Raw genomic sequence first — 27,190 nt, forward strand, 5'->3', positions numbered from 1 at the left:
AGAAGGCAGTTTAGGAGAGGTAAGTACCAGTCTAAAAAGTGTTTGGCCCACTTTGATAGTATCAGAAGCTTTTCAGAGATACTTTAAAACCACTCTTAATACCGTGGCACAGACATGCTGGGTAAAAGGGAAAGTGGCTAAAATACCCTATGTACTTTCTCACTTCCTTCTCTCTGCTCTTCTACCTGGGATTTAAAAGACTGGCATTTCTCAAACCACAGATAGTGAAGGGTCCTGCTGAGAGAAGACAGATGTTCCACACACCCCAGTCCATCAGCTCCTCTTTCCAGAAGCCTCTCTTAGAGTCCAGCCTGGGAAGACCTGCAGTGGCCTGGGCATTAGCTGTACAAGAAGTAGTGTTCTGGGGGTGGTGGTGGTGGTGGGGGGGTCGGTCAGCCATCCCGCCCATGGCTCCAAGGCCTGAGAGGACAGTCAAAGCCATATCAAATGAGCACCCCATAAGCTACTCCGGATGTCTGTGTTGCCCATTCTTTCCTCCCTTTTAGTTTTCCCCTCCTCACCATTACTCCTTTCTTATTTTCCTTTTTCTCAGAAACAGATCCAAACCGTCAACTACCAAGCATCCTCCATGCTCATCCAACTGTGCCCAACCATAAGTGCCCTACAAACAGGGAGAGATTTGAACCCCTCAGGGATAGGCCTGGGAGGCCCCGGACGTCTTCACTTCTCTGGGGTCTTACCTGGGTCTGTCGCTGCTTCTTCACCCCTGGCGCTGCTGCAGCTTTTGTGGGCTCTTCTGTGTAAGAGTTGTCAATTTTTCATTTTTCTTTTTTAAGCTTGTGAGAAACTTTAGGATGGGACCTAGTTTGGGTGGCAAAAGGAAACCGTTTCTGTTGGTAAGGGAAACTAATAAGGGAGGAGGGGTAGCGTTGTCTGCAGACACTTGCCCAGGGCTCAGCACTGGGCCTCTTTTGCTAGGGGACAGCGGCTCGTTCTAGGATCTCTGGCTGAACGAAGCGCTCTCTGGGTGCCAGGATTTCACTGGGGGTGGTGTGGTGAGGAGGGAGGGAAGTAGAGAGGGAGGGAGAGAAAGAGAGAGATGGGCGCTTGATTTTTAAAGAGACCTCGAAATAATGGCTTCTGTACGAGTTCAGGCATTCAAAGAGGTGTGTTCAAGGACAGAAGTGCATTCGTGCCAAGGGGAATGTCTTTTATGGTAAATTAACTCCGGTTAAATTGAATATTTGTTCAAAGGGAAACTCCAGTAGTTAAAGCTGGTATTATCAGTAGCGCTTCCCCGCCCCCCTCCCCTCAGACTCTGGAATGAGGGTGAGAAAAGGGATGCAGCATAATGTGCAATACAAAGTGATGCTTTGGGGATTTTTTTTTTTTAATCTAGCATGAGATCGCCTAAAAATTTCTGAGAGAGAAATGAGTATTTATAACCCGGACTGTCACCTCATTTCTTTCATCTATAAAGACGATCAACTTTATCCTGGCTTTTCAAAAAAGAAGAAATGACCCACACAAAGGAAATTAAGGTTGTCAGAGACCTGACTGGAGGATTTGCCTCCGGGGGAGCAGGGAGGCCGCTCCCGGTGGTGTGTGCCCTAAAGAGTTAACCCGGGAGAGTTCTCTAAATTTTCCCGACTTTACCTGTCTTCCCAGAACCAACGCTCCCCCCACCTCCACCCCTGGCCTTCTCAACTCCCCCTTTCCCCAGTGCTTTTTTCTTTGGGCTCTTGGTTTACGGGGCCTGCAGCTGGTGGACTTGGCAGGCTCGCCTCATTAAGAGTGCTCTTTGAAAACGGACTGTGTTTGAGCATTTCCCTAATGAGGACAGGACGGGGTTAAAAAGTGACCATTTCATGGTTGACTTGAACCTGCCTACTTTTCTTGATGTGTCGTTGTGAAATGCTTGATGTGGATAACTCCCACTTGCTGAAGGAAAAAGTCACTGGTTCCTTCGGGTCCTCGGGGTGGGGTGATAAAGGGGTGGGGGGAGGTGGGCAGGAGCCGGAGAGACAGAGAGAGAGGAGAAAGTTGAGGGGAAAAATCAAGAGGGGGGAAGCGAGGAAAAGAGGAAAGGGAAATCAGAGCACAGCTGGAGGTGGGGGCGGCCCCGCCCCGGGGCTGGGGCCGTCGAGTCCTCTCCGCGGCCCCCGGCTAGGTAGACGCGGAGCCCCTGGCACTCACTTTTCCTCTCTCCATTGTCTGCACAGCCTTTGCTTCCACCTCTTCCCCACCCACCCCTGGCCGAAAACCGGAATTTGGGGGGCGGGGTGTGTGAGAGTGTGTGTCTGTGTGTGCCAGTGCCCGTGCGCGCGCGCGCGCGCAGAAAGGGTGCAAGGCAAACCGCCGGCCTCCAAATATCCGAAATCAAGTTCATTCACTCGGGGCCCGCGGCTCGCGGCGGGGTGGGGGCGGGGCTTCGCGCGGGAGCTTGGCGGGCGCGGCCGCCTTTGCAGGGCTGGAGCGGCACACGCACCCCGCTCGCGCGCGCGCGCGCCCACCCGGCCGCCCGCCCCGCAGCCCCGGGCGCGCCGCGGCCCCGCCCTGCCTGCACCCAGGCGGGGCGGGAGCGGCTTTCCGCCGGCGCCCCGGGCCCCGGGGGGGTGGGGATTGGGGGCGAGCCAGAGGGGCTGCAGGAGGAAAAGAGCGGAGCAAGCCGCGGGAGGAGGAGGAATAGGAGGAGGAGGCGCCGGAGGCGGTGGCGGCGGCGGCAGCTCGGCCCGGTCCTCCCGCTCCCAGCGAGGCCACGTGCACCGGGCACCGCCAGGGAGGGCGGCAAACCGCGGCGAGGCGCGCTGCTTCTGCGGAGCTGCCCCGGGACGCGGGCCTGCGCAAGGGAGACCCCGGAGGGCCCCGCCCCCATCCGCGCCGGCGCGCCCCAACTACTTGAGCCCAAGTTCGCTCAGGCCCCCGCCTCCCCGGCCTCCCCCTCCTCCTTTCAGCCGGCGGGCACTGCGGACCGCGCCCGCCCGGGGTGCGAGAGTCGGCGCCCCAGCCTGGGCCCCGGGACGGCCTGGGTGTGAGGGAATTTTCCATTCGTTCCTTTCTCCGGCCCAGTCCGGCTCAGTGCTTCTCCCACTCGGAGGTTCCCGCGGTTTAAAGAGTCCGCAGCGAGCACCGAAATACCTCTTCCAGGGCGGGTTTTCGAGGGGTGTGTACGTGGGGGTGGGGAGGGATGCGGGATTTGCCCAAAGGGTGGAAAGAAGGTCTATTTAAAATAATAAAAAAAGTCGTGGTGCTGTTGCAGTGGTATGAGAGCTTTAACAAATGAGAGAGAGAGAGAGAGAGAGAGAGAAGCAAGAGGAGGAGGAGAAAGGTGGGGGGCGGGGGTGTGGAGAGGCTGGTGCAAAAGGAATGCGCGTTTGCAGGAGGAGGAGTAAAGCGATGATTGTGTAATTAAATAATAAAACAATCCTTAAGTCTGATTTGGAGAGAGCTCGACCGGGGTCCAGAGGGTGGAACCGGTGAATTTTTCAACTTCCAAGTTTTGCAACGAAAGAAAGCGAGAGAGGGAGGGGAAAAAAAGAGCCCAGAGCAGAAAAGAGAGGAGTTTGGAGCCGAGCGGGAGAGCGGGATTTATCGTTTGGGATTTTTCAGGAGCGCGTTCCGATCCCTCTGGGCGGCGGCGGCGGCAGCAGCAGCCTCCTCGCTCGGCCGGGTCAGACGCGGGGCGAGGCGCGCGGGAGGGCAGCCGGGCGTGGAGGAGTCGGCGCGGGCAGCGGCGGCTGCAGCCGGGGACCGCGCGCCGCGAGCCTCTTCCGCCCGGGAGACCTGCGCTCGCGCCCCCTCCCTCACCCCGGCCTCTCCCGGCTCCCCCACCCCACCCCGCCCCCACCCCGGCCCTCTCCCGCGCGCGCCCCTCCACCCGCGCGCACTCGCTCACGCTCCCCCTCGCGCACACACATGGTCGGCTCGCGGCAAAGTTTCGCCTGCGGTCGCCACTCCGGGATCCTGCCGCAGTGCTCGGGGCTGTAACCTTGAACTTTCCCAGCGCGGTGACACATTCTCCTCGCTCTCCCTCCCGCCCTCTCTCCTGCGCCCCCCTCCCCGCCTTTTTTAAAAAAGCATTTCACCACCAACTACCACCCCAATCCAACCCACACCGAATCTTCGCGCACCCCCTAGCCCCCAACAAAAACAACAACTGCAAAACAGAAAACAAATCCCCAAACCCAGGCGAAAAGCAGCCAACACCGGCGGCGGCGGCGGCCTCGGCGAGCACGGCCAGCGCGCTCGGACTGCAGGAGGGTTAAAAGTGTAGATTGGATTTCACCCCGGGAAATCTAGCACGCCGAGTGAACTTGAATCTTTGGCTATTTAAGGAGGACTGGGTTTGTTGTGAAGTTGCGGTGATCCAGCGCAGAGCCCCGTCCTGATTGATCGCATCGCGGGGCTCAGATGACTGTAAAATGAATAGATGAAATTCTTGCTTCTCGAAGATTTTCTTGGGCATCTCCGGGAAAGTGCGTTTTAAGGCGAAGTCATGATGTATTCTCCCATCTGTCTCACTCAGGTACATGCCTCGGTCACTTTCTCGAGCTTTCTCTCTAGCCCGAAATGCCTTTGTTTTGTTTTGCTGCTCTCGTCTGCGGACAATTAATGGCTTTAGTTAACCTCCGCACACCCCGGTCCCCCTCAGAAGAAGTGGCCCGGAGTCGCGGCGGGGTTTGCAGGGCGGCGCGGGAGCCGGCGCGCGGCCCCTAGCCCACGGCCACCACGCGCGCCGAGCCCAGCGTCCTGGGCACGGAGAGCGGGCGCCCGCGCCCTGCCAGGGCGGCTGGGCTGGGCGAGGCCGCAGGGGATGGGCAGGGCCCGGGCCCCGCAAGCGCTAGCCCGCGCGCGGCCCCACTAGTGCCTGCTGTACCCCTGCCCAGGGTGCCCGCCGCCTCGCTTGCGCGCCGAGGCGGACTCCGGCTTTAGAGGAGCTTTAGGGGAGGACTGAGCCCTTATAAACAACCGGTGAACTTGGGCGAGGGGACTCCAGTAGGAGTCCTTGTGGGCGCCTCTGGACTCCGCTGCAGGCAATGGGCGGGAGACGAAGCGACTCGGAGGTTGTGGTCCGGGGACCCATTCCTTTGCTTAATTTGGGGATCTGAAACTCAGGTCCATCGCGATCCGCACTTTGAGGTTTCCAGTGACCACGCCACAAAGGCGGTCTGTACGTGGTCTCGAGTTAGTTGGTCGTGGTGAAAGTTAAGGACTTTTAAAACATGCTCATTTTGTGGAGACCTGTTCATTTGACGATATTTGGGCGTAGGACAGAAAGAAATGCTGGAAAGTAAGGTCATTTAAATTTTTTCACTCTGAAAATTGTCCTAAGACTTTAGGAACAGTGTTATGAAATAAAATAGTGGCTTTATACTTTTGCAGGAACACAATTTATATAATTTTAAAGCAGTCGGTCAAATGGAAAAGTGGCGAGACCAAACAGACTTACCTGGGGGCATCGCTGCCCAGCTAACTAGCCAACTGACGAGCTGACTAAATATCTTAGCCCGGAGTTGTTACTTGAAGCAGTATTTTAAACCTCTAAAGGTATGGGGCAGTTGACTTCAGCTTTTAGGAGGATATGTCACGATTAGTAATTGAGAACCATTTTCTTTGACATTGGCTTAAAAACTAAACAGTTGAAGAAGTGTCGCCTAGTCTAAGGTGTGTTACAATTTTTTAAAAAACCAGTATCATGATGATGCATTTTTCTGATGAACAAATGATTAAGGTTTCAATTGTATGACAATTAGAAGCCATTGTGATTCAAAAGGACTGAGGCATTCATAAATTGTGAATGAAGATGAAAACAATGATAAGGCTTATTCAGTGATTGGATACAGTCCTGTAGCTTTTTGGCTGACACATTTTTTATTGTTTATATTTTGTTTGGCATCTGAGTATGATTAACTTAGATATGGCTATTTTCAGCAAGTAAACGTGCACTTTAATTTAACAAAACTGGAAAAATGAGTTGCTGAGCTATTTGTATTTTTAAGGCTGTGAATAATGGCCAATAAATACGATGATGAAACTGTTTCAGGTATAACGAATTGCCTTCAGCTGCAAAAGTTACCTTTCATATTACCCATCAGCAGGATTTTTTTCCCTCTTTCTGGTAAACCACATCCATTAGACATTATTTTTACATTATTGAAGCATAGTTCAAATAAAACAAATTGAGGTAAGGTTTTCACTTGCAAAGTGCTGTACCACTTACTCTCATGTAAAGGATTGCTTTTCTATATTAGTTCATATTTCCAGGATCGGCTTTTCAGAAACATTGCTAGCGATTACATTGCATTTTCGGTTTCCTCTAAATATGTATTGAAAATTCACTAGCTTTATCTAAATTTGTGTAAGTTAAAAATAATATTGTAGCATCGTGACATATGGAATATTAGGAGCATATACAGCATAGTCATTCAGCTATCACATTAGTATTCAAGGGTGCATGCTTACCAACACTAATTCATGATGACTGATATTCTCTACTGTTTTAATAATGTAAATCTAAGTTGACATATTGAAACTGTTTTGGGGATTTAAGGTCTAGACTAGAGAAGAAATTTTAGCTTTAGAATTCTCATTTTAATATCTGTGTGACTTTATAGGTAGTGTAAGGTGTTGCAAAAGTAACATTAACGGTGTTACTTTGATATCAGACCAGTAGTTTAGTTTTGTGTTACAGGAGCCTAATAGCTGCAGCAAAACACTTTTTAGGATATGTAGATACAAAAGAGAGAAACATTCTTAATTGATTGAAAACTTTACTAAGTGTTTCAGTTGTCACAAAAGGATATCTAGGTTTTAGAAAGAATTTTCAGAAGGAGCTACAGTTAAAGTTGATATTTATCAAAGTGTTATTCAAAAGTATCAGTACATGGATATAAATCTGTATTTATGTATCAGTATAAATCAGATATAAAAAGAAAATTAAGAACCATCATATATGATCTTGTATTTGCTTTTTCTAAAAATAATGTAAATCCTTAATAGTATAACTTTCACTTGGAATGATTGCATTGAATTTTTTTCTTCTTTCACTGTTTCTCAAGTTCTTAAGGTACATTTTAAAAACTGGTTTACTGTTATATAGCAGTGCTCCAAGAACATCTAGTATTTATTCTTCTGCCTCTGTATTGAGCTAATTTTCCATCCCTTTCATGGAGACCGCTGTTTCTGTGAAGAAAAAGAAATATTTCCAGTAGAATTAGGACTGTTTACTTTTATATTTGAAATTTGTAACTAGGTTATTTATTTTATCAATTTGATTCAACTAAAGGAAGTTTAAAAAGAGAAAGAATTGGCATTGCTGAATGCCAATGTGTTTTAATAAAAATTCTGAGAGAGCAAGGTGGCATATTACCTTAGCATAGAGCCATTAGATCTTAGATCACTTACATGCTTTGCTTTCTTAAAAAATAATTTTCATAGTTGTTTAAAGTATTATTGTGATAATCTATTAATTAGGACATCTGAATACCTTAATCACTTTTTTTTGATGAAGACAAGTTACTATGCTCCATATTCATATCATTCAAAATCACTAAAAATATATTGTAACAGCACTAGAAAACAGTCATACTTGGGAGATGATATTCTAGTCGTGTTAACACAGAAATATATGTGACTTGCTGAAAATCTCTACTTATCACTTTTTTGAGGATATGTCTCCATGTCAGAAGTAAGTGTTTTGCTTGAAAGGAATTCACATAATAGTAAAGCCCTGAAAGATATTTATAAGGCAACTGTGGACTGAGAAAGTTTGCTACTTCTATTTATCAATAGGAAAAAAGTATGTTTTAAAACATTACTTGGCAGCATTGGCAACAAACTCAAGGCAACGTTAAAAAACATTGTTTTGTGTGCATTTGCTAAGAAATTCCAAATTCAGCCCTCAAATTTGCATTTTGATTGTTTAAATAAGTTATTAAAATTTTGAGATCTGTTACATGATAGATGATTGGAAGCTCAAACAAATGTAATCAAAGTATGTTTGATGTCTTTATAGGAAAATGAAATGTTACTGAACATAGTACTTAAGGATAAAAGTACTTAGAAGTTAACACATTGCTTAATATCTGTTAAAATAATATCGTATTTTTAAAAGTATGGCAAGGGTAAAGTGAGTGAGGCAAAGCTCCTCCTGCCCCCATGTACTCTTTACATCTCAAGTTTTTAGTTCATGAGTATATATGTATGTTTTTTGATCATATCAATAAATCATAGTTAAAGTCAGAATATAGGAAGTGAGTTCCCAAAGCATGTTTGAGTCCACATCTCCTTGAGCAGGGTTTCCTTTTGCATATATTTCTAAGGGGGATAAACAAAGTTTTTGTAGTTACAGTGAATGCTGAAAGCATGGCATCAGAAAGTATATGGAGATAGGGAGGTCTTATCATGGGCTGTGGTTGCTGTGAGCAGGGCTGCCTTCCCACACAAAGAACAGATTGTGGTTTAACTCTTTCCATGGCCTAGTTTAATGTGCTCGCATAGTAACTGAATTGTTCAAATCTCTGCTGGAAACTACTGATCGGTTTAATGATTTCCTCTATGGCATTTGGTTATGCCTCATGCTGTGATGTAATCATCTACATTCTGTATTGTTATAAAATTTTGATTTAGGTTTATTCTGCTCTAGAAACATTTTACAGCGACATGTTAAAACACTTGAAAACTGCACTATTGATTGGATGGGATGTACACCTCTTCCGGATCTGAACTGCAGACTGCGAACATGCTGCAGTCTTTAGCGTTGAAACTTTGAATTTGATCTTAAAAATGAGTTCATAACTCTATGGGAGTTTGGGGGTGTCTTCTTCGTTAGAGTGTCATTTGTGATACTTTCATCATTTTTACCTGATGGAATTCATCAGTCTGCTGATTACATAGAATTTATTCCACATAGGTCAGGGTGACCAGCACTAAGACGTCAATGCTAACTTGGGATATAACAGTTAGAGAAAGTTATTTTGTGGTTGAGGTGACAATACAGTGACCAGAAAAGTGGCCGCAGTGGAAGTTCTCATTTGTTTCAGATCTGGCCTTATTGCCCGCATACAGTGTGCACGACTGGATGTTAAGCTCTTTCTCGGAACAGTAAGAGGCCTGAGCTTAGGAGACAGGTTTTACCTATGGCAGGAAGTAATGAAATACTGACTGCTTTGGGAAGTAACTTGAAATAACTGGAGGTGCAAATTATCTGCCACTCGTCGCCGCCTCCCTCCTTTATAAAAGGCTTACATGAAACAGGCAGGAAAAACACAGGAGCCTAAGGTAAACCACTTAATTCACAAGACGGGATCTCTCCACGTGCAGATTCACAAGTCCATGCATACGGGCACCCACAGCCCTGTCCAAGAATTCAGAGGCGTAGCAGATGAATTGTATTGATTCCACAAAAGCAGGGAGTGACCAGCGGTGCACTCCTGGTGTCACCCTGCCACTGCATGCAGAGACACAAAGAATGTAAAGTTGGTGCCAAGTTGCCATTTTTCATTGTTCACCTCAGATTGATTTTTAAGGGGTTTAGAATAATTGCCACACTCATGTGATCGGTTAACAAATTAACTGACTCTGTGGGGCTTCAGACTCTATAGGAAAGCTGCCGGAAGAACATCCGAGTCAATTTTGTTTCAACTTTAGAAACTTTTATTTAAAAATGCAAGAGCGTGTCTGTGGGTCTGTTAGAGAGTAGCAGCGCGCGCGCATGTGTGCGTGCGTGTGTGTGCGTGTGTGTGTGTGTGTGTGTGTGTGTGTGTGTGTTGGGGGCCAGCGTTGCTGGTGGAGGGAGGGAATGCGCTGCTCAAAGTATGGAAACCTTCTGTTCAGGACACTGATACGACAAGCTGTGTCCTTTGCCCACTTTCCCTCACTGTATACCAGTTTCTCTAGTTACCACTCTTGGAATGGTGCTGTTTCAGTGTTGGAATGTTGGACGTTTGATAAGAAAATGGATCAAGTTTAATGGCGCATGCTCTTTGTGCCACCAGCAGCCTCTTGCTGAGAGCATGCTCCAAAAGCGGGAACTGTGTGGCATTACACTGAGCATCTATATGCTTTGTGTTTCTGTGCCACAGAGAAGAGAAATGAACTGTGGCATCGCTCCTGCCTTCTGAACAGCTCTGCTCCGATTAAAAAAAAAAATCTCACTGTGTTCTTTGTAAAATGGTACTGCTTAGTGTTAGTTGGTCAATCAAATATTTAAATATTGAATTAGGTGCCAAGCATCTTGGTCGCTTACGTTTTAAAGAATGTAGGATACATGGTTGGAATGAGGGGGATGGGGCCAGAGTGGAAAAACAAATATAAACCTTATTTTCTTTTTTAGGAGGGAGAATCAACCTGTGAGTTTTGGTGGAAAGGGGGCAGCTTGGCATACTTTATTTTCTTCTGGTCCTGCTATTTTGATAATTTTAAATAAGAAAAGAATGTTATTTTTATGCATAACTCTTGGTACCGAATTGGGAATGGGTTGTGGTCTGATGTTTTGGAGCCTTTAAAAAACTAAACTGACTGTGTATGTCTTCTTTTTCCTCCTCATCTTCCACAGGATGAATTTCACCCATTCATCGAGGCACTACTTCCACACGTCCGTGCAATTGCCTACACTTGGTTCAACCTGCAGGCTCGGAAACGCAAGTACTTTAAAAAGCACGAGAAGCGAATGTCAAAGGATGAAGAAAGAGCAGTCAAAGATGAGCTTCTCAGCGAAAAGCCTGAAATCAAACAGAAGTGGGCATCCAGGCTCCTGGCCAAACTGCGCAAAGATATCCGCCAGGAGTACCGAGAGGACTTTGTGCTCACCGTGACTGGCAAGAAGCACCCGTGCTGTGTCTTATCCAATCCCGACCAGAAGGGTAAGATTAGGAGAATCGACTGCCTGCGACAGGCAGACAAAGTCTGGCGTCTGGATCTAGTCATGGTGATCCTGTTCAAAGGCATCCCCTTGGAAAGTACCGATGGAGAGCGGCTCATGAAATCCCCACATTGCACAAACCCAGCACTTTGTGTCCAGCCACATCATATCACAGTATCAGTTAAGGAGCTTGATTTGTTTTTGGCATACTACGTGCAGGAGCAAGGTAGGAGCAGATTGTTCTTTCTTCTAGCCCGGCACACACTGCCCGCAAACCCCCCACAAGGAACACCTGGCTTGGGTTAGATGGTCCTGGAGGGGCCTGGGTCTCATTCACCTGCTCTGGGGAGAGTGGCATGCCCTCCTCCACTTGCTTGTCCACTGCCATGTGCAAGCTATGGAAATAGATGTGGAGCTTTCCTACCTGGGTAGGCATGGATATTTAAAGGCCACAAAGAGATGTGTTTTCAAGTGTCTTTGAAATAATACACTTTTTCAAAGACACAGGATAGACCGAAAACTATAGTTTATTACACTTCATTTTTTGTCCTCGGCTACATTCTTTGCACCTAGTCATCTTTTCCCAGTTTGAAAATGTAACTTGATTTATGAATAGTCAAACCGTCCTTTAACAATCTTTGTATTAACCTCCTAACTAACGAGGTAGATCAACTTTGTTCACGAATCTAGTGCTATTGCCTTGAAAAAATAGAATTAACATTTCCTATTACAGAATGCTTGAGATAGCCAGTATCAGAAAGTATACCTTACGTAGACCTAGATTTATTTAATTTAAATATTTCTATCAACACCTACTTTTGATTGTGTAATATTCGCTGTAGATTAAAGGGATCATAGTTCTTGTCTAAATAATTTATGTTATAATATTTTCCCAGAGTGACTTGGGAACACTTAATATTGTTCGTTTACTTGAGTGTAAATTCATAAAACTTACCGAGGAGGGAAGTCGCAGCTCTCCTTACAGAACAAAAACAGAAAGTAGACTGGTTACACTGGATTAAAATAAATCTCAAAAAGAATGCAGAAACCGCATACCGTACCTATTTTAAAAAATCCTTGATAAAGAGAGTGGTATAAATGTTGCCTGAATGATTCAAAAATAGGTGATATATTTTGCTGAGTGTTTTCTGGGTTCATGAAACATGTTTATTATTTTTATTTTTCTTAATATATTTTCTTTAAGGAGGTTTAAAGAAATACTTCAAATAAATATATCGGTATATAGATGTCCTTGTATTAGCACAGTCCATAGTAAAACATTTTAAAAAACAACCTGCCAAAAGTGGACTGTAGTTTAATCTGCCATAGGTGGTGGGTCATTTGCTAACTTGGCCTGGTGCTAGGGAAAGTGGCCTGCAGATAGCCAGGTGGCAGACGGTTATCTGATATGTGTTATATAAGTGTGGGATTTAGTAAATGGTATGAACTTCATCATCATCCCAAAATATAAAATACCAGAATTACTCTTTTGACTCAGAAATCTAGGTACTTACTATGTGCTTTTTGTCTTTGTATTTCCTTGGTATAGTTTTAGAGATATGCTTACAAGTCATTTAAAAATTTCTAGTTTGATTTTCAGTAATGGTGCTTGATATCATACGTTTGGAAATATTGGTTTTTTTTAAATGAAATACTGCATTCAGTATTTCTATACACTGAAAAATTAAAGTCCAGGTAATGACGGTTTGGGGAAAACATTTTTTTTTCCCCTGTGTGTCCCAAAATAAAAGCTCATTAACACATGACACTTAATTTGATTGACAGCTGTCTAGGAGGTGACATTTTAAGGTGGGCTGTATATATGTGTTGGATTGACTGTCAGTGTGTTGTAACTCTGTTGTGAAAGTCAAGGCTGGAAGTAAAGTTTTAGAAAGTGGGTCATGTAACTTTTTAGTGCAGGGAGGGAAGGTTTGCAAGTACTTCACTGCTGCTCACCTTTTAGCTTGCTTGAAGGCTAGTCCTTGAGGTGTGCACGCATGTACATTCACTCCTGGGGCAGGCAGCCAACTCTCTTGGTTGATGAACTGACAATAAAGAACATATCCTTTGGATTTGTGAAGATAGATTGAAGGAAGAAAAATGCATAAATGCCTTCTGCATTGCACCATCGGTCATGATAGTCATAAAGTTGTAAGCAACTCTTGCAGACCACATTTTCAGATAAAACATTGATTTTGTTGTTGTTTTTAGTCTCTCTTTTAAAAACCTTTTATTATTTTACACTGTGCACCTAATTTATATCTTCTGCTACCTGTGAGTGCACCATATCTTCTTAACATCTGTTGGCTTTTTCTTTGAAAAAGTCACATCAGGATGCTTTTGTGTTTTCCTTTTTTCAAAATTTATATCTTTTTCCTTTGGTCAAATGTAGGTTAATTATGTCATTTTGCAGTGCATTTGATTAAAGAAAGAATTTTAAAATATAAGTCTGTAGTCAGTCAGAGGGCTGCATATCTCCCATCGTGACTTTTTATTTCTCCTCTAAGTGCATGAAAATCCACTTAAGTATGTTTTATCAATCAGGTGAAAAAGTATAAAGAAAAACATGAAAGAAAAATCAGAAAAGAAAAATGTAATGTTTGCAACAGAATGAGCAACAGAATTACCTTTCCCCCCTTTTTTCTTTCTCTCCCCACTTCTAAACGACTGGGAGGAAAACATGAGAAAGAACAGAGAGAATGCCAAAGATGGTTGCCACTGGCACCAGGATTGGCATCAGACCCTCTTTGTTTAGCTCAGGATGCCTGTGATTTGTTAGTTGGCATCCGCATTGCAGTGTGGAGTGATGTTACAATATATTGACAATTTCCAGATCTAGAAATGTCAATAGTCCTCTTGGTTATTTATACAAGATCACAAACTGCATCTCTTCTGGAGGATGAAATAAAGACCAACAAATAATAAAGTTCATTGTTGACCAACTTCCTATGCTTTTTCCCTCTTTCCCTTTTGGTTCAACCCACACTTTTTTTTTTTTCATGCCCAGCAGCCTCAGCCTCATCTTTTTTTGAAATGTGGAAAGAGTTACTAGAGCTTTGACACAAGCTCTAGTGCTACATCTGCATCTGATACAGTTTTGGGGAGAATGTATGCATTTTGAAATCAGTTTTGATATATAGTTCATTAGACTTGTGCATCCCATGGCCGCAAGGCAGAATTTCCTTTAAAGCTAAATCTCTTTGTTATTCAGCCTCTTCTGTGCCTAGAGTCTGGTTGACCACAATTTAGTCCATTTTTGTATTGCTCCATGTTTAGGAAAGGGTCATGTTCAATATAGTCATTTATAAAATGATACCACCCCCCACTTTACCTAAAATATACACATCATGTGGGAGTCCCTGCGTTTAAATCCATAAAATCATTTGACGGTATTGATTCAGAGGGCTGCGCTTCGGCTGTTTCGTTGCTACAAGAACCGCCATTTTGTTTGTGAAGTGCCAGGCGAGGGGGAAAAAAAAGGCAGACACTGTGCTGGATGCCAATAATGGTTGCCAGTGGCACCGAGGTTGGCATCAGACCCTCTTTGTCTAGTTGCTGAATGCCTTTGATTCGTTGGTTGGCATCCGCATTGCAGTGGGCACACTGAAAAGTTTTTGACAATCCCTGAATGAAAGCTGCTTGCTTGTTTGCTGCAGCAAACCTTAGCTGATAGAAAACCCTTCCTTTTATCTATTTTTTTTTGTGGGGTTTCTTTTTTTTTTTTTAAGATGGTGACAGATTAAAGGAAAAACAGCTCTGAAGTGGCCTCCATTTTCCCCAAGATAATAAAGATGTCCAGTGATTCTTGGGCAGGTGGTACCTATTCCCCATATTGTCTTTGTTACTGCCTTCTTGAAAGCAAAGCAAAACAAAACAAAACAAAAACCAGGCAAGCCTCGCACAGCACACCTTCCCGGGACAGAAGTATGCTGTAGGATTCTGCGTGTGCTCTGGGAAGGGTATGGAGGGCTAGCTGGCTGCAGTGACATGGAATGCACTTGCCAGGACTGACTGTGGCTTTCAGTCACATCACTGCTTATTTCTTAGGCAATTTTTAGTTCCTTCAGTTTCCACACTTCCAAATTTTACAGTAACCCATTGAGAGGACCTTTCTATTTTTTTTTTCTAGTTAGTAATGTGTAACAGGGTAAACGTTAAAAAAAAAATGAGAAAACCTTCATGAGGAAACCTAACGTCAGGAAGACCAACCAAAAGGCTGAAATAATTTTGGTTGAAGTTTCCTAGATGGTTTGCATTCATATTGCTTTCTGGTTAACCACCATTATCTCGTTAATTAATAAGAAGGATTAGCAGTGCTACCCAAAAGGCTGCACAGAAGGAAGTCTGGCCTGTGGAGGCGTTGAGTGGCCACACTGTGTCCTGTCTGAAGGGTGGCGTGGTGCAGGGGGCTGGGCTTTCTCTGAGGCAGGAAAGGGTTTTGAAGAAAGAGATGGGTCACAACACACTAAGATGTTTCAAGATCTCAAGAGAGAGTAACTGTTGTCATGAATTTACCAGATTCGAGTTTCAACTCAGCCTGACTGATTTTTGGACTGTGCTTTGCACTCTTATTAAACATGTTTTGGAGTGCTAAAGAGGCCTGGAACCTCGTGGCTCTCAGGAGAGAGGAGTTTCCTTTTTAGCCTTTGTGGAATCCTTAAAATTGTGGATGGCAACTTCTGTTGTTTTATTGGTAACTGATATGATGATCAAAGTGCATTTCGACATTGTGAAAAACATGACTTGTTTACAGGGGAAGTTGTAATCATTATTATTGTTTTTGAAATAGAATCCTTCCTGGTTGTCACATCTCATTAGGGAGGAAGCAAATGCTAAGAATTGTTTTCCTCCCTCAGTTACTGACTTTTAGAATCCTTTGGGGTAACAATTATTTTTTTTTATGAAAAGCTTAAGTAGATAATTGTTTGCAAGTTGACAGCGTATTTTAACCTTTTAATAAATTTCACTTCATTTGCAGATATTTCCCATTATGGGGAAAAGGAAGCTTTCATAATCTGTTAAAATGAGGCTGCTCTCCAGGATGATTTGGTGTGCTTACATTGTGAAATGCTCAGAAAGCATGACATTTGTATGCATGTTTGATTTAGGGGAACACTGTCAAGTTTTCCCATCTAGCGTCCTGTCCTTGACTGAACTTATGAACTCTAGTGCACACTTGTTTGCATTCTGGCTCTCGCACAATTCACCAGATAAAGAAGGGCTCTTACTGGCATGTCTTGCTCCTAGGCTTAATGAGACCTTTGTGGGAACATATATTGTAATATGAGATATGCAGCAATTTTCTCACTGATAAGAAGAAAACACAGCCTAAGGGGCCAGAAGTTTGCCCTCTCTGCCACGATGTTCCTGCCCTGATAGCTTTGCTGGACAATTCAAGAGTTAAACTCTGAGGCCCCAGTTGCCAGCTGGGAAAGCTTGGCATCTGTGTTCTGATATGGCAAACTAAGCTCTTGAGTTGCTCTTAATATGATCTCACTTTTCAAAAGGAAAGGAGAGAGACAGAGAGAGAAGAGGAGAGGGAGAGAGAGGTATATCGTTTGTTTTATCAATTATGATTTTCAAATATTTAAAAAGTATATAATGATCCACTTTTTGGAGGCAGCAAATGTTGGTGAAATGTCCTGCTGACAGCATTGGGTGTCACTCTCTGCATTATACCCTCTCACCGTATACACTGCTCTACACATTTTGTAAGGAAAAATATTCATCTAGATTACACGTTTGGATTTGCAAATTTAGTGCGCTATGCCTCTTGTGTGGGAAAATAACTCCATATGCAAAAGGACCAAAATGATGTTCATTATTCAGGAATCATGGTAATTTGGGGGAACAGTGCAATGACAGGAGATGATGCTTAGGTCTCCCAAGGGGTGCTCCCTGACAGATACAGGGTGTGTGCCTGCAGACTCAGCTGGGCAGGAGCCATTGAGGAGGCCTGTTGCCACTGCTTTAATTCTTTAAAGTTTCTGTGTTCTAAAGTGGTACCTAAGAGGTATATCCACACATAGCTGTACTATAGATTTGGTAGGATTTATTATTTACTTACTTGTTTTTCCCTAAATTTGGAATTTACAAGGAAACTGCCAAAAGGAAATTAAAGTTTTAATCCTCCGTTAACTTTTTTAAAAATTAATTAATTTATTTTTGTCTGTGTTGAGTCTTCATTGCTGCACGCGGGCTTTCTCTAGTTGCGGCAAGCGGGGGCTACTCTTCATTGTGGCGTGTGGGCTTCTCACTGTGGCGGCTTCTCTTGTTGTGGACCATGGGCTCTAGGCGTGCGGGCTTGCTTCAGTAGTTGTGGCTTGCGGGCTCTAGAGCACAAGCTCAGTAGTTGTGGCGCACGGGCTTAGTTGCTCCGCGGCATGTGGGATCTTCCCGGACCAGGGCTCGAACCCGTGACCCCTGCATTGGCAGGCGGATTCTTAACCACTGCGCCACCAGGGAAACCCCCTCCATTAACTTTTTACTCTTAAGTTTGGCACTATAATTTGGAACAACAATCCAACATATCTAATGAGTGAAGTCTGTCTCATAAACTTTCATTCTGCTTGACTGAACTGAAAAACTAGACCAGTGGGCTTAAAAAAACTGTTTTATGACACTTTTACTCCTGCCATCCCTGCCAATCAGTTGGAATTTCAGCACCTGAAGAGGGAGGGACCCAGTGGGAGGCTGAGCCAGAATTCATAGAAATTGGAATTCATAAAAGTTGAGATAAATAGGTTTTCACGTCTGTCATTCCAGTGGCTTACATGATAACTGACTTTATAATCAAAAGAATCATTATTGCTTTGTTGGAAGGTTAAGGTTTCAGAGAGTGGAAGTAGCCTAAGAGGCGCTCATTAAAATAGGGAATTACTAAATATCTGAAAAAGATGGGCAAAGGCGAGGGTGATCCCTGGCTCTGAAACTAGTTTTAGGTGGAAGTGTCGCTTCAGTCTGTGAAAAGGTAGCATTTCCTAGTTTGAAGTTGAGGAAAGTTGAACTCGTGACACTTGAGGAGTTTGTCCGTGTATGCGCTGTGACAGAGCAAATGATCAGCCGACGTTATGTTCAAAGCAGTTTTACAACCTTTTTTCCCCTCCATCCTTGTGGCAGAGGAATAATTTTAGAAATCTCAAGGACTAGTGGTTATGTGATGGGAAACAGGAGTTATTACAGCAGCATGCCTCAGTGCCAAGCATAGCAAGAGGGGAGCTTCCTCTTCAAGCTCACTTTTCTGTGGCAGCGTGGTATGTCGTCTCATCTTAAAGTACATTCTTGGGTCCTTGAGCTCTAATTATGTGATGTGGTTAATTTCGCTGAATTCCATTGTTGGGATTTGGCATAGAGAATAAATCACCAAACTGCAGAGAACTTGCGAACTTTAAGTGCGTGTTGTGGAGGAGGGAGTCTGTGGGATTAGTTTGTATTAGACTGGATGGTATAGGATGTGAGGCTAATGGGACTTGAATGCTTGGGCTTTTTGGTTGTTATATTATTCAGAAAATTGGAAGAAATGGCCACCAATTAACCAATGAGGTGGAAAGACCTTGAGGCTGAATTGAAGGCCACACATACGAGAAAAAAATATCCTCAAAATTACATCAAGCAATCTTCTAAGAGGGGGACGCAAACTCTTCTTGTGCATAAATATATTGTTTATAATAAAACACTTAGATACACATATTCTCTCTGTTTATGATGATAGTTTAAACAGGACAGCACTGATGAATCACAGACAAATTAAAGAACTTTGAATAAGAACTACATAATTGAAAATATGGGGTGATGGATGAAGTAATTTTACTAGCTGAGAGTTGCCTGGAGGTTGTTTATTTTCAGAATCCCACTTTAAGGCAGTTCAGAGCATGTAGTAAGTTATGGATGAAGCACAAATCAGTTGAAAATGGGATTTGTTTAAACAAGCGCAAAAAAAGAAAATAAGAATTGCTTTTGTGAAAAAATTCTTTAAATATATTGCAGTTTTAAAATTCTGGCTAGCGTCAACTCCGTCTCAAAATAGAAAATTTAATCAGTAGTATTGAGTTGAATTGTAAAATACATGTATCTCCCACAAAACTACACAAAAGCATTTAACAAGCATCAGTTCATAATTGTGACACTAATACATATTCTGATGCAGCATGAAGCTGAAGATTTTTTTTAAAACTTCATTTTTCAAAACTCACATTGAAAAATACACCTGGAAAAATGTATTGCTGTTAACAGGGAATGGTAGAACTTAGGACAAAAATCTGATCATAAGCACAGATGTTAAGATAGTTATTTGAAATAGGGTGTATTTTGTAATTCGTGTGAGTAGGGGATTACATTTGTGCCCATGTTAATAACCCGAGTATGTCAATATGAAGTCTATACCCCTCTATTAGTGAATTCTGAAGTGTGAAAAATGTTCCTGCTTAGGACAACTTGTATTTTATTATTCTGACATCTGCAGTTTCTGGATGGATTACCTTAAATTTGCTATGCTATGTTAAAAGCCTTGTTTTATGAGGTTGGTCTCAGCTTCTGGCCTTAGTGTCAGGAACCCTGCTACGTGATGCAACTTGCCTTGTTAGGTTTAATTGACCAAAGCTGATGTGTTAAAACAATTCATTTGTGTTGTAACTTATGCCCTGGCTAACTTGCTACCTGAATCCTTTGACCTTGACTTGTCTGGGTCATGAAATGGCTGCAAGCTGTTTGACCTTTCTATTGTGTAGTAATGTCACTGTTTCCTCTTATTCTTTTATGGTAATAGCTGACAAAAAGCCCCAGCCCTGACTTTACACCCCAGTGGATTCCAGGCGTCCCTCCGCAGTAGTGATGTCTTCTGTTTGACATGGTCTAGCCGTAGAAGTGACTTTCTTTTGTTTGCTGACAGTGATAGGGACAAATTTGCAGTCCTCCTTGCTCCAGGAGGTGGGGGGTAGTATTCTGGCATTTAGAGGGATTTGGATTTCTTCTGCTTAGATTTTCAGTTTCCGTGTTTTATGATTATTCATATCACCATTTCCTTTTCCCCTCTCTTCTGAGGTTGGCTTTTCAGCTTTTTATATTTATGGTTTCCTTAATAATTACTTTTCAACATTTTCGGCTGTTACAATAAAAATATTTTATTGTCACTGTATAGGGTAAAACTGGTAAATTTAGTTATGTTTTGGATTAGCAATGCGTAAGTCCTAAAATGACTGACTTTTAAACTTCACCTCTTAAACTTGTCTGGTATTGGAAAAAGCTGTATACTAAACATGTAGGATTAAAACAAAATTTTTAAGAAATGAGAGTCATGTTGTAACTTTACATAGTCCATCTTATAGTTTTAGAGGAAACCTATTCTTGTGGCTTAGATAGCTAAATTTCAAAACATAGTGAACCATTGGTAAATTTGAAGCTTTTACTTCTTTGGGGACATTTGCCAGCATGTGAAATTCAATGCTTATTTTAACAAATATAAAAATTGTGTTTTCCCTTCTTTATGAAACCCTCCTATGCAAAAATAGAGAAATTTACCTCTGTTCTCTTCCGAAGCAGTGAAATAATTCTATTTTTAAAATATTGGAAATGCCTTCTAAAATGTTAAAACACAGATATTTTTATCCTACCAAATTTTTCTTTGCCAAATATGACATTGTAGTTCATGATTTTTCCTATATTTGCCAGATTAAATATTTAAAATCCAAGCTGTTACATTTTATTTTTAAATTATTAGAGGAAAAAAGGAAGTTTAAGTTAGAATGTGCATTTCCTTACTTGTATGTCCCATACTGTTTATCCATGTGTGTGGATACACTGACAGATGAGAGACAATGTGGTCCAGGCACTAGAACCTTGGAAAAAAGCATGCAGTTTTTCTATTCCCATTTAAAAAATATCTGAAATGGCAGGTGAGAGAGTTTGTCTTTCTTTCTTTCTTTTTTTTTTTTTTTTTGGTTGTTGCTGTTTTAAAGTATTTTTTCCCCAGGAATGTTCACAAGATCAAGGAATTTAAATGCTTTTCAGCATTAATTGTGTTGATAATCCAGCACCCTGAGGATCCAAGGAAGAAAGGTAAAGGAAACGTCTGATTTTAGTCAATAGCCTCAGTTTCTCTCTCCTGTCCATAAAATCCAGTCTAGACTTGAAAACACCTCTCATGCCTTTCTGCTCATTCATTGGTGTTTTCAGTGGCGGAGTCTACAAAGAATCGAGTTTGGATGTGGTTAGTGGGCTAACGGGTCATATGCAGTGGGACTGTGATACAAGAACAGCGGCCAGCCCCCAAGGATTTTTAAAATGTCTGTGATTTCTTCCAGAAGTCTGCCTCAGTTCCTCCACTGAAATGATGTAAAACAAATCGCAGCTTCTGAGTTAAAGAGCCTAAGTTCCTGGATCATGTGTAATTGATGTGTGTGTGTGTGTGTGTGTGTGTGTGTGTGTTGCAGAGTTGAAAAGAAGTGAAGGTAGAGAAAAAAAGAGAGAAGTAAGGCCTAGATCTTTCAGGAATTACTTAAGAAGGATGGTTCATTCATAGATTGAGGAGTAAATAACATACCATTTAAAATATTCTGTCAGCTTTGCATTTTGGATTCTTTCACAGTTGAGCACATCTCCCTTCTTCCTGCCTTTTAGTTTTTGTAGAACATAGAAAAATAAGTGCATGAATCTGACATGTCTTCATAATCTTGGTTCTTCTCTTTATGAACTTTGTGACCTTGGCTACGTCACTTAAGCTCCACGTGCTTTAGTTTTCTGTTTTGTAAAATGAGGATTAGAATGCCCACTTCACAGGGCTGTTTTAGGATTACATGAAATAATTCATGTAAGTGAAAGCAATGATGTTATTAATAAGAGTGATTATTGCTCTTTATAAAGGAACACGGCATAATATAGACATCTGGAGAAGATGCCCAATAGTGAAGAGAATGAGTGATTAGGTGTTGCAGCAAGAGGTCATCAATTAGTTTATGTGTATCTCAGGTGATAAGACACTCCAAAGGGAAAATGAAAGTCCTGATGACGGTGATGTGTATAGATATTTCCTAGTAGGAACATGTTCCTAGTTGTGTATGGTTTTTATATCAACTTAAAGTAGAATTACTGTACAGTTTTAGCAGTCCTCTATATCAGACTTATCAGAGAGTTAATTTCTTGATCAATCTAGGAGTCTCTGAAAGGAAGGAGTAAAATAATTTTGTTAGTTGGCTCTTTGAGTAAATAACTTTGTGTCAAATGAAGGGTGTAGTAGGAAGTACTTGTAATTCATTGTACTCCAGTGAAAACACAGGACTTTTAGTTATAAAAACATGAGATTGCCAACATTTGGGAGAGCTACACTTATGTTTTAGATTTGGTTGGACAGAAGTGGTGATGATGTGGACTGGATTGTTCTAGAGGAGGAAGCTGCTGGTTTTTAGACTCAAGTCTGAAAGTGTCTTATTTAAAAATGATCCCTAGTTGGGTCAAAACTCAAAATGTTTCATTAGTTACATGAATTGTTTTCACTTTATTGCCACTGGACTCTTCCTCTTTAAGTCAGTCTTTCCCACTCGTTCTTTTTTATGGTGTTAAGAAAATTAATTAAATAATCTTTAGAGGAAAAAAGTTAATATTTCTTACTTAAAGTGATGTCACTTTTTCTAAGAACAACTGAAAGCCAAATGGGAAGTGGTTAAAACATCTTCTTCTCCTTCCCAAATTAGATTTGGGATGAGCGCTTGAGTTTTGTGGCTCTGGTTGGTTGGATCCGGTGGTCCTGAAGCCTCTTTTGTGGGCCAGATTTTCCTTGGGGCACCAGTCATGGTGCTACTTGTCCATGGACAGTGGGTTGCTCCTCTCACTTACTTTGTACAGCAGATTTGCAAAGTGGACACGTTAGCCCATACCCACAATCTCTACTAGGGAGATATCTTATATCACACGTCACACTGATGCAGTGCAAAAAAATTTCATATTCTTCTATGCAGCATTTTAATTATAATTATACTTAGGGTTTCTGGCCAGGAGTTCATAGGAAAAGTTATCTCACTGTTTCTTTTAAAGGGTAACTAGGGTGTGCAGAAAGTAGAATCAGAACATTGATTAGCTTGCTTTGATTCTGGCACATAATTTTTAATAATCTGTGTCATGTCTTTTCTTTTTGAGAACATACCTGGTGTTTAGTTGCTATTCTGTTCAAAATCAAGAAGCATGTATTTTATTTAGTACATAAAAAAGTACATCCAAAATTTTTTGACATGTGTAGACTGGATTGCTGTTGATGGCAGAAGGATTTAGTATTTTGTCCTTCTAATACATTTGAAAAGCTTTGTTTGCGCTTAGGATTTAAAGTTGATATTGACCTGAAATGGTCAATATGCATTGACCATGTATGCAAATCGATGCATACATGATTCTTAAATACTGGTTGCCTTTCTTAGCCTCCTGGTGAAGCTGACATATTTCTTTAAATTTCCTGATGGTAAAGCATTAATATTTTTGGTTAAGACTTATAGTTATCATGTAACAGTATCTGTTCTATTTATAGTCTCCAAATAAGGGAAAAGCTGCTTATAGTAATATGAGGATCACTGGTCTTACAATAATTAAATAGACTTGTTATACTACATTAATCCCTTTTGGAACATTTGGAATGACTTCTTAGTACTAACAACACAGTATTAGGGCCTACAATTAATCTGCTTTTTGTATCCAACATTTGTATGATATAAAACGTGTATAGAGAAACATATTTCAGGTTTAAGATGAGTTCATAGGAGGACAAAATGAAATTATGTTGGACTATTAAGGAAAATGAATATGATTCTAAGTACTGATAAAATATGGAATTCATTTCGAGTTAGCATAGGTAGACAAATTGTTTTTCATAAGTTTTTGTTTTTTTGGCGAAGACCTTTTTTTGGGCTCTCAGAATAACTTTTTGGGACTTCCCTGGCGGTCCAGTGGTTAAGACTTTGCCTTCCATCGCAGGGGTTGTGGGTTTGATTCCTGGTCGGGGATCCCACATGCCTCATGGCCAAAAAACGAAAACATAAAACAGAAGCAATATTGTTATAAATGCAATAAAGACTTTAAAAATGGTCCACATAAAAAAAATCTCAAAAAAAAAATAAAAGAATCACTCTCCGCCTGAGGTCCAAGATTTGCACATGACACACCAGATATATGCAGTATGAAATGGAAACATTTGTTCAATCTAATATCCCGGAGGTGTGTTAACACCTTGTGAGCTGGTGTTTCTTGCTTGGTCCCTGCATTGATACAGCTGTTTATTAATCCTGGAGAAAATAAAGCAGACCCAATTTCAAAGTCTGGTCCAATCTTGTCCTGTGTTTCATGGAAATGGTTTAAGTTAAGGACAGACTGGGCATTCACTATTCAAATAATTATTACAGATTTGTTAAAGAGAGTTCTGAGTTAGGATTGTGTTTACATCTTCTGTTGTGTAAGCCCCATGAGGCATAATTTCCTCCTCTATGTGGGTTCTTTTGTTTTTGTTGAGCTTTTCACACCTGGGGATGTGAATTCAACCTTGGGTGTTCCAGTTACAGGGAAAAAATTTTGTGAAGGATGTAGTATTAGTTCAATTCCGGGGCAGATTGCATGCATATGTACAGAGTACCATGGAAATGCTGGGATTATTGAGTGGTTTGCAGCCATTTTAGAGCATGTGCCTGGGACCAGCTAACACATTGTCAGGGAAAACATGATGTAGCAACAATATTAGATCATGCAAATGAGACTACTGAATAGTAATAGTTATGGGCAATATTTTGGAAAACACTGATTAGTGACAGTTTTATTACAGCAAATGTATGTATCAAGTCCCCAGATTTCATTGTAATGCACTGAAAACAGATGTCAAAGTGTCCCAAACAGAATTTCATGGTTAATCTACATATTGCATGGAAAGTACAAACAAACCATTTAGAATTCTGTTATTTAATCCTTTTAGAAGGAATGAAAATATACAATTTAGATTTACTCCATTCTTGCTTTTAATTTCAGTTTTTGTTTCCTAGGGGCTGATGATAAATTATTTTTTTTCTTTGCTATTTTCTTAAGATGCATATGGGAGAAGACGTATCTGCATATGGACATGGTTTTACTTAACATACTTTGAACTGTAAGTTTCTGAACATGAGGTCTTTGCATTAAAAAAAAAAAAAAGGCTCTAAATTATTTAGTGACCTGGTAATGGAATTACCTTCTTCTATTCCTTTGTTTACTGATGTAGAGTTTCACTCTATGCCACATAGTGACTGAAGCAGCATGCTGAAGCGGAAGGGAGGAAAATTGGTAGCCCTCCCTCCTGCAAGTACCTGGGAGACTTGGGGCCTCTCAGTGACTCAGTTTCTTTATCTGTCAAGTGACAGAGTTGGCCAGAAGACTTCCACTATCCCTCTTAGCTCCAGCATCTTAGGAATTTGGCTTCTGGTTACCCTGTCAGGGGGAAGATCCCCTTCACATTAAGCAATGTTTAATGAAGTTTAGCATACTCTTGTTAAATCTGGGATTTTAATACGTTTTATTTATTAAAGAGAAATAGAAAATGTGTAACTTGACCCTTGAGTAACACTTTCATGTTGCTCAATTCAAAGTCCAATAGTCAAATCATTTGGTTCAATCTAGATAAAAAGCTTGCTTTTTAAAGAAAGAGGTCTTTAACTCATAGATTTTTAGAGCTGGAAGAATCCCTAGAGACCTTCTCACTTTACAGCTGTGGGTACTGAGTCTAAGAGAGGCCCAAAGCCACTTTGGTTGTTTGCATTAGTTTTACTGCTACATGGGCATAAATAAGCATAAATAATTAAAAGTGTTATTTTGTGAACATAGCAGCAAGTTTTTTTTAGGTACAAAGAGAAAAATTGTGATTAAAAGATATGTGTTATCATTTGTAATTTATTGAAATCAGTTGCTTCAAGAGTTCAGTTTTTTTCTTTTATAGCTTTTCATAGGATATATTCTACTGAAGTCACCCTATAGCTATGGTCTTCATGAGAATGACTATCTTTATCTTTTTCAGTGGGTGAAAAAAACTGTTTAAGTTATGGTCAATTAATATGGATTTGATCGTAGTTGGAAAACAGAAAGGATCCATTAAAAATGTACTGCCAGATTTCCAGTAACCATTAAAGGTCATGTTTGAGACTGGTTGTAAGAAAAACTTTTTTTTGAAAGTCAGGTATTGGAAGAAAAAATGGGAGCTGGTTATGAGAAGCTGATTTAAGTTCTGCTTCCTGGATGTCTACAATTTTCAGATTAGCTTGATAATTACTATGTCTCCATTTTCCTTTGTGTGGTGTATATCTCTCATCTTAGTTTAAAAAACTGCTTTTTTTTTCCAGTTTAAAACAAACATTCATATGCCTTCTTTTATTTGAGATGTTTCTAAGAATTTTTTCTTAGTTTAATTTTAGAAACCAAAACATGTTAAATTCACAAGGGGCATTCAATTTTAAAAGGAAACTTTCAGTGAATCCTTTTGCTAAGGTAAGAATTCTTTTATAACATGAAAGATTTATCTGTAAATTATATGAGTGTCCTGTAATGTACTTATGTATATCAAGGTGCTCCTGAATATAGCAGAGATTAATAACTTTTAAAGCAGAGATATTAGCAGTATTAGAAAAAGTTTAATATCAGCTACTTTTAGCAGCTAACTTCTGGTTTGAGAGTTTATGAGGAAAGCTTGAAAGCATGTTTTAAAGGCACAATTGTAGATGGAAAAATAGATGAGTAAAAGTCGGGTATTATGTAAGTGCATGACAGCAAAATCAGTAGAAATGTTGTGGGAGCACATTATAAAATAGATAATAAGTATTTATGGAATGAATGAATTTACTTAAACTCAATATAGAACATTAGGGGCAAATCAGACAACTGTTACTGTGGTAATTTAAAAGTTCCTCAAACTGGAAAGAACTGATTTTTACTGAGACTTGTTTTGTTTTCTTTTATATCTCCACTGGTGACTGGTCACGGTATAAGAAGTGTCTGTATCTTATATGTGCTTTAAGTTTCAGGAATGAGTAAAATAAAACCATATGAAGTGTAGTATCTGTATTAGCAATAGAGCATATTCTAGAATCAAGTTGCAGCTTTAAATGTTTGTTTTACTGTTATTCAGTATGTGGTTAGGTAAATTGGTTATATTTTCTAAGATTCAGTTTTTTGAGCTGTGCAGTGCATTGTGAGGGTGAAATGAGAAAATGCTTGTGAGGTGCTTAACACCATGCCTGTCATATTGCAGATACTCAGTAAGATGTTTGCAATTATTGCTATGACTTGTAATTAGCAACCAGTATGGTGCCTGCGCATAGTATGTACTGAGTACTTATTTGTTCAATGAGTGAATGCTTACCACCTATACTAAGGATTCTGGAA

The 27,190-nt window shown here is 41.3% G+C and overlaps 1 protein-coding gene across 6 annotated transcripts in view; it reads left to right on the forward strand.

Moving 5' to 3' along the window:
* The first annotated feature begins 3,824 nt into the window (after positions 1 to 3,824).
* NFIB (nuclear factor I B) overlaps positions 3,825 to 27,190 on the forward strand; it is a 231,333-nt gene continuing 207,967 nt past the window's right edge. The window contains exons 1-2 of one of the 6 annotated variants that reach the window (XM_081237547.1): positions 3,825 to 4,486; positions 10,517 to 11,048. In XM_081237547.1, coding sequence (XP_081093673.1) covers positions 4,457 to 4,486; positions 10,517 to 11,048 — 562 coding nt within the window. In that variant the 5' untranslated portion in view covers positions 3,825 to 4,456. The remainder of the gene's footprint in view (positions 4,487 to 10,516; positions 11,049 to 27,190) is intronic. The other 5 variants (XM_081237548.1, XM_081237549.1, XM_081237546.1 and 2 more) reach the window with 5 other exon arrangements.

The sequence above is a fragment of the Mesoplodon bidens genome (genome assembly GCF_964165515.1).
Source record: "Mesoplodon bidens genome assembly, chromosome: 6".
Classification (NCBI taxonomy): Eukaryota; Metazoa; Chordata; class Mammalia; order Artiodactyla; family Ziphiidae; genus Mesoplodon; species Mesoplodon bidens.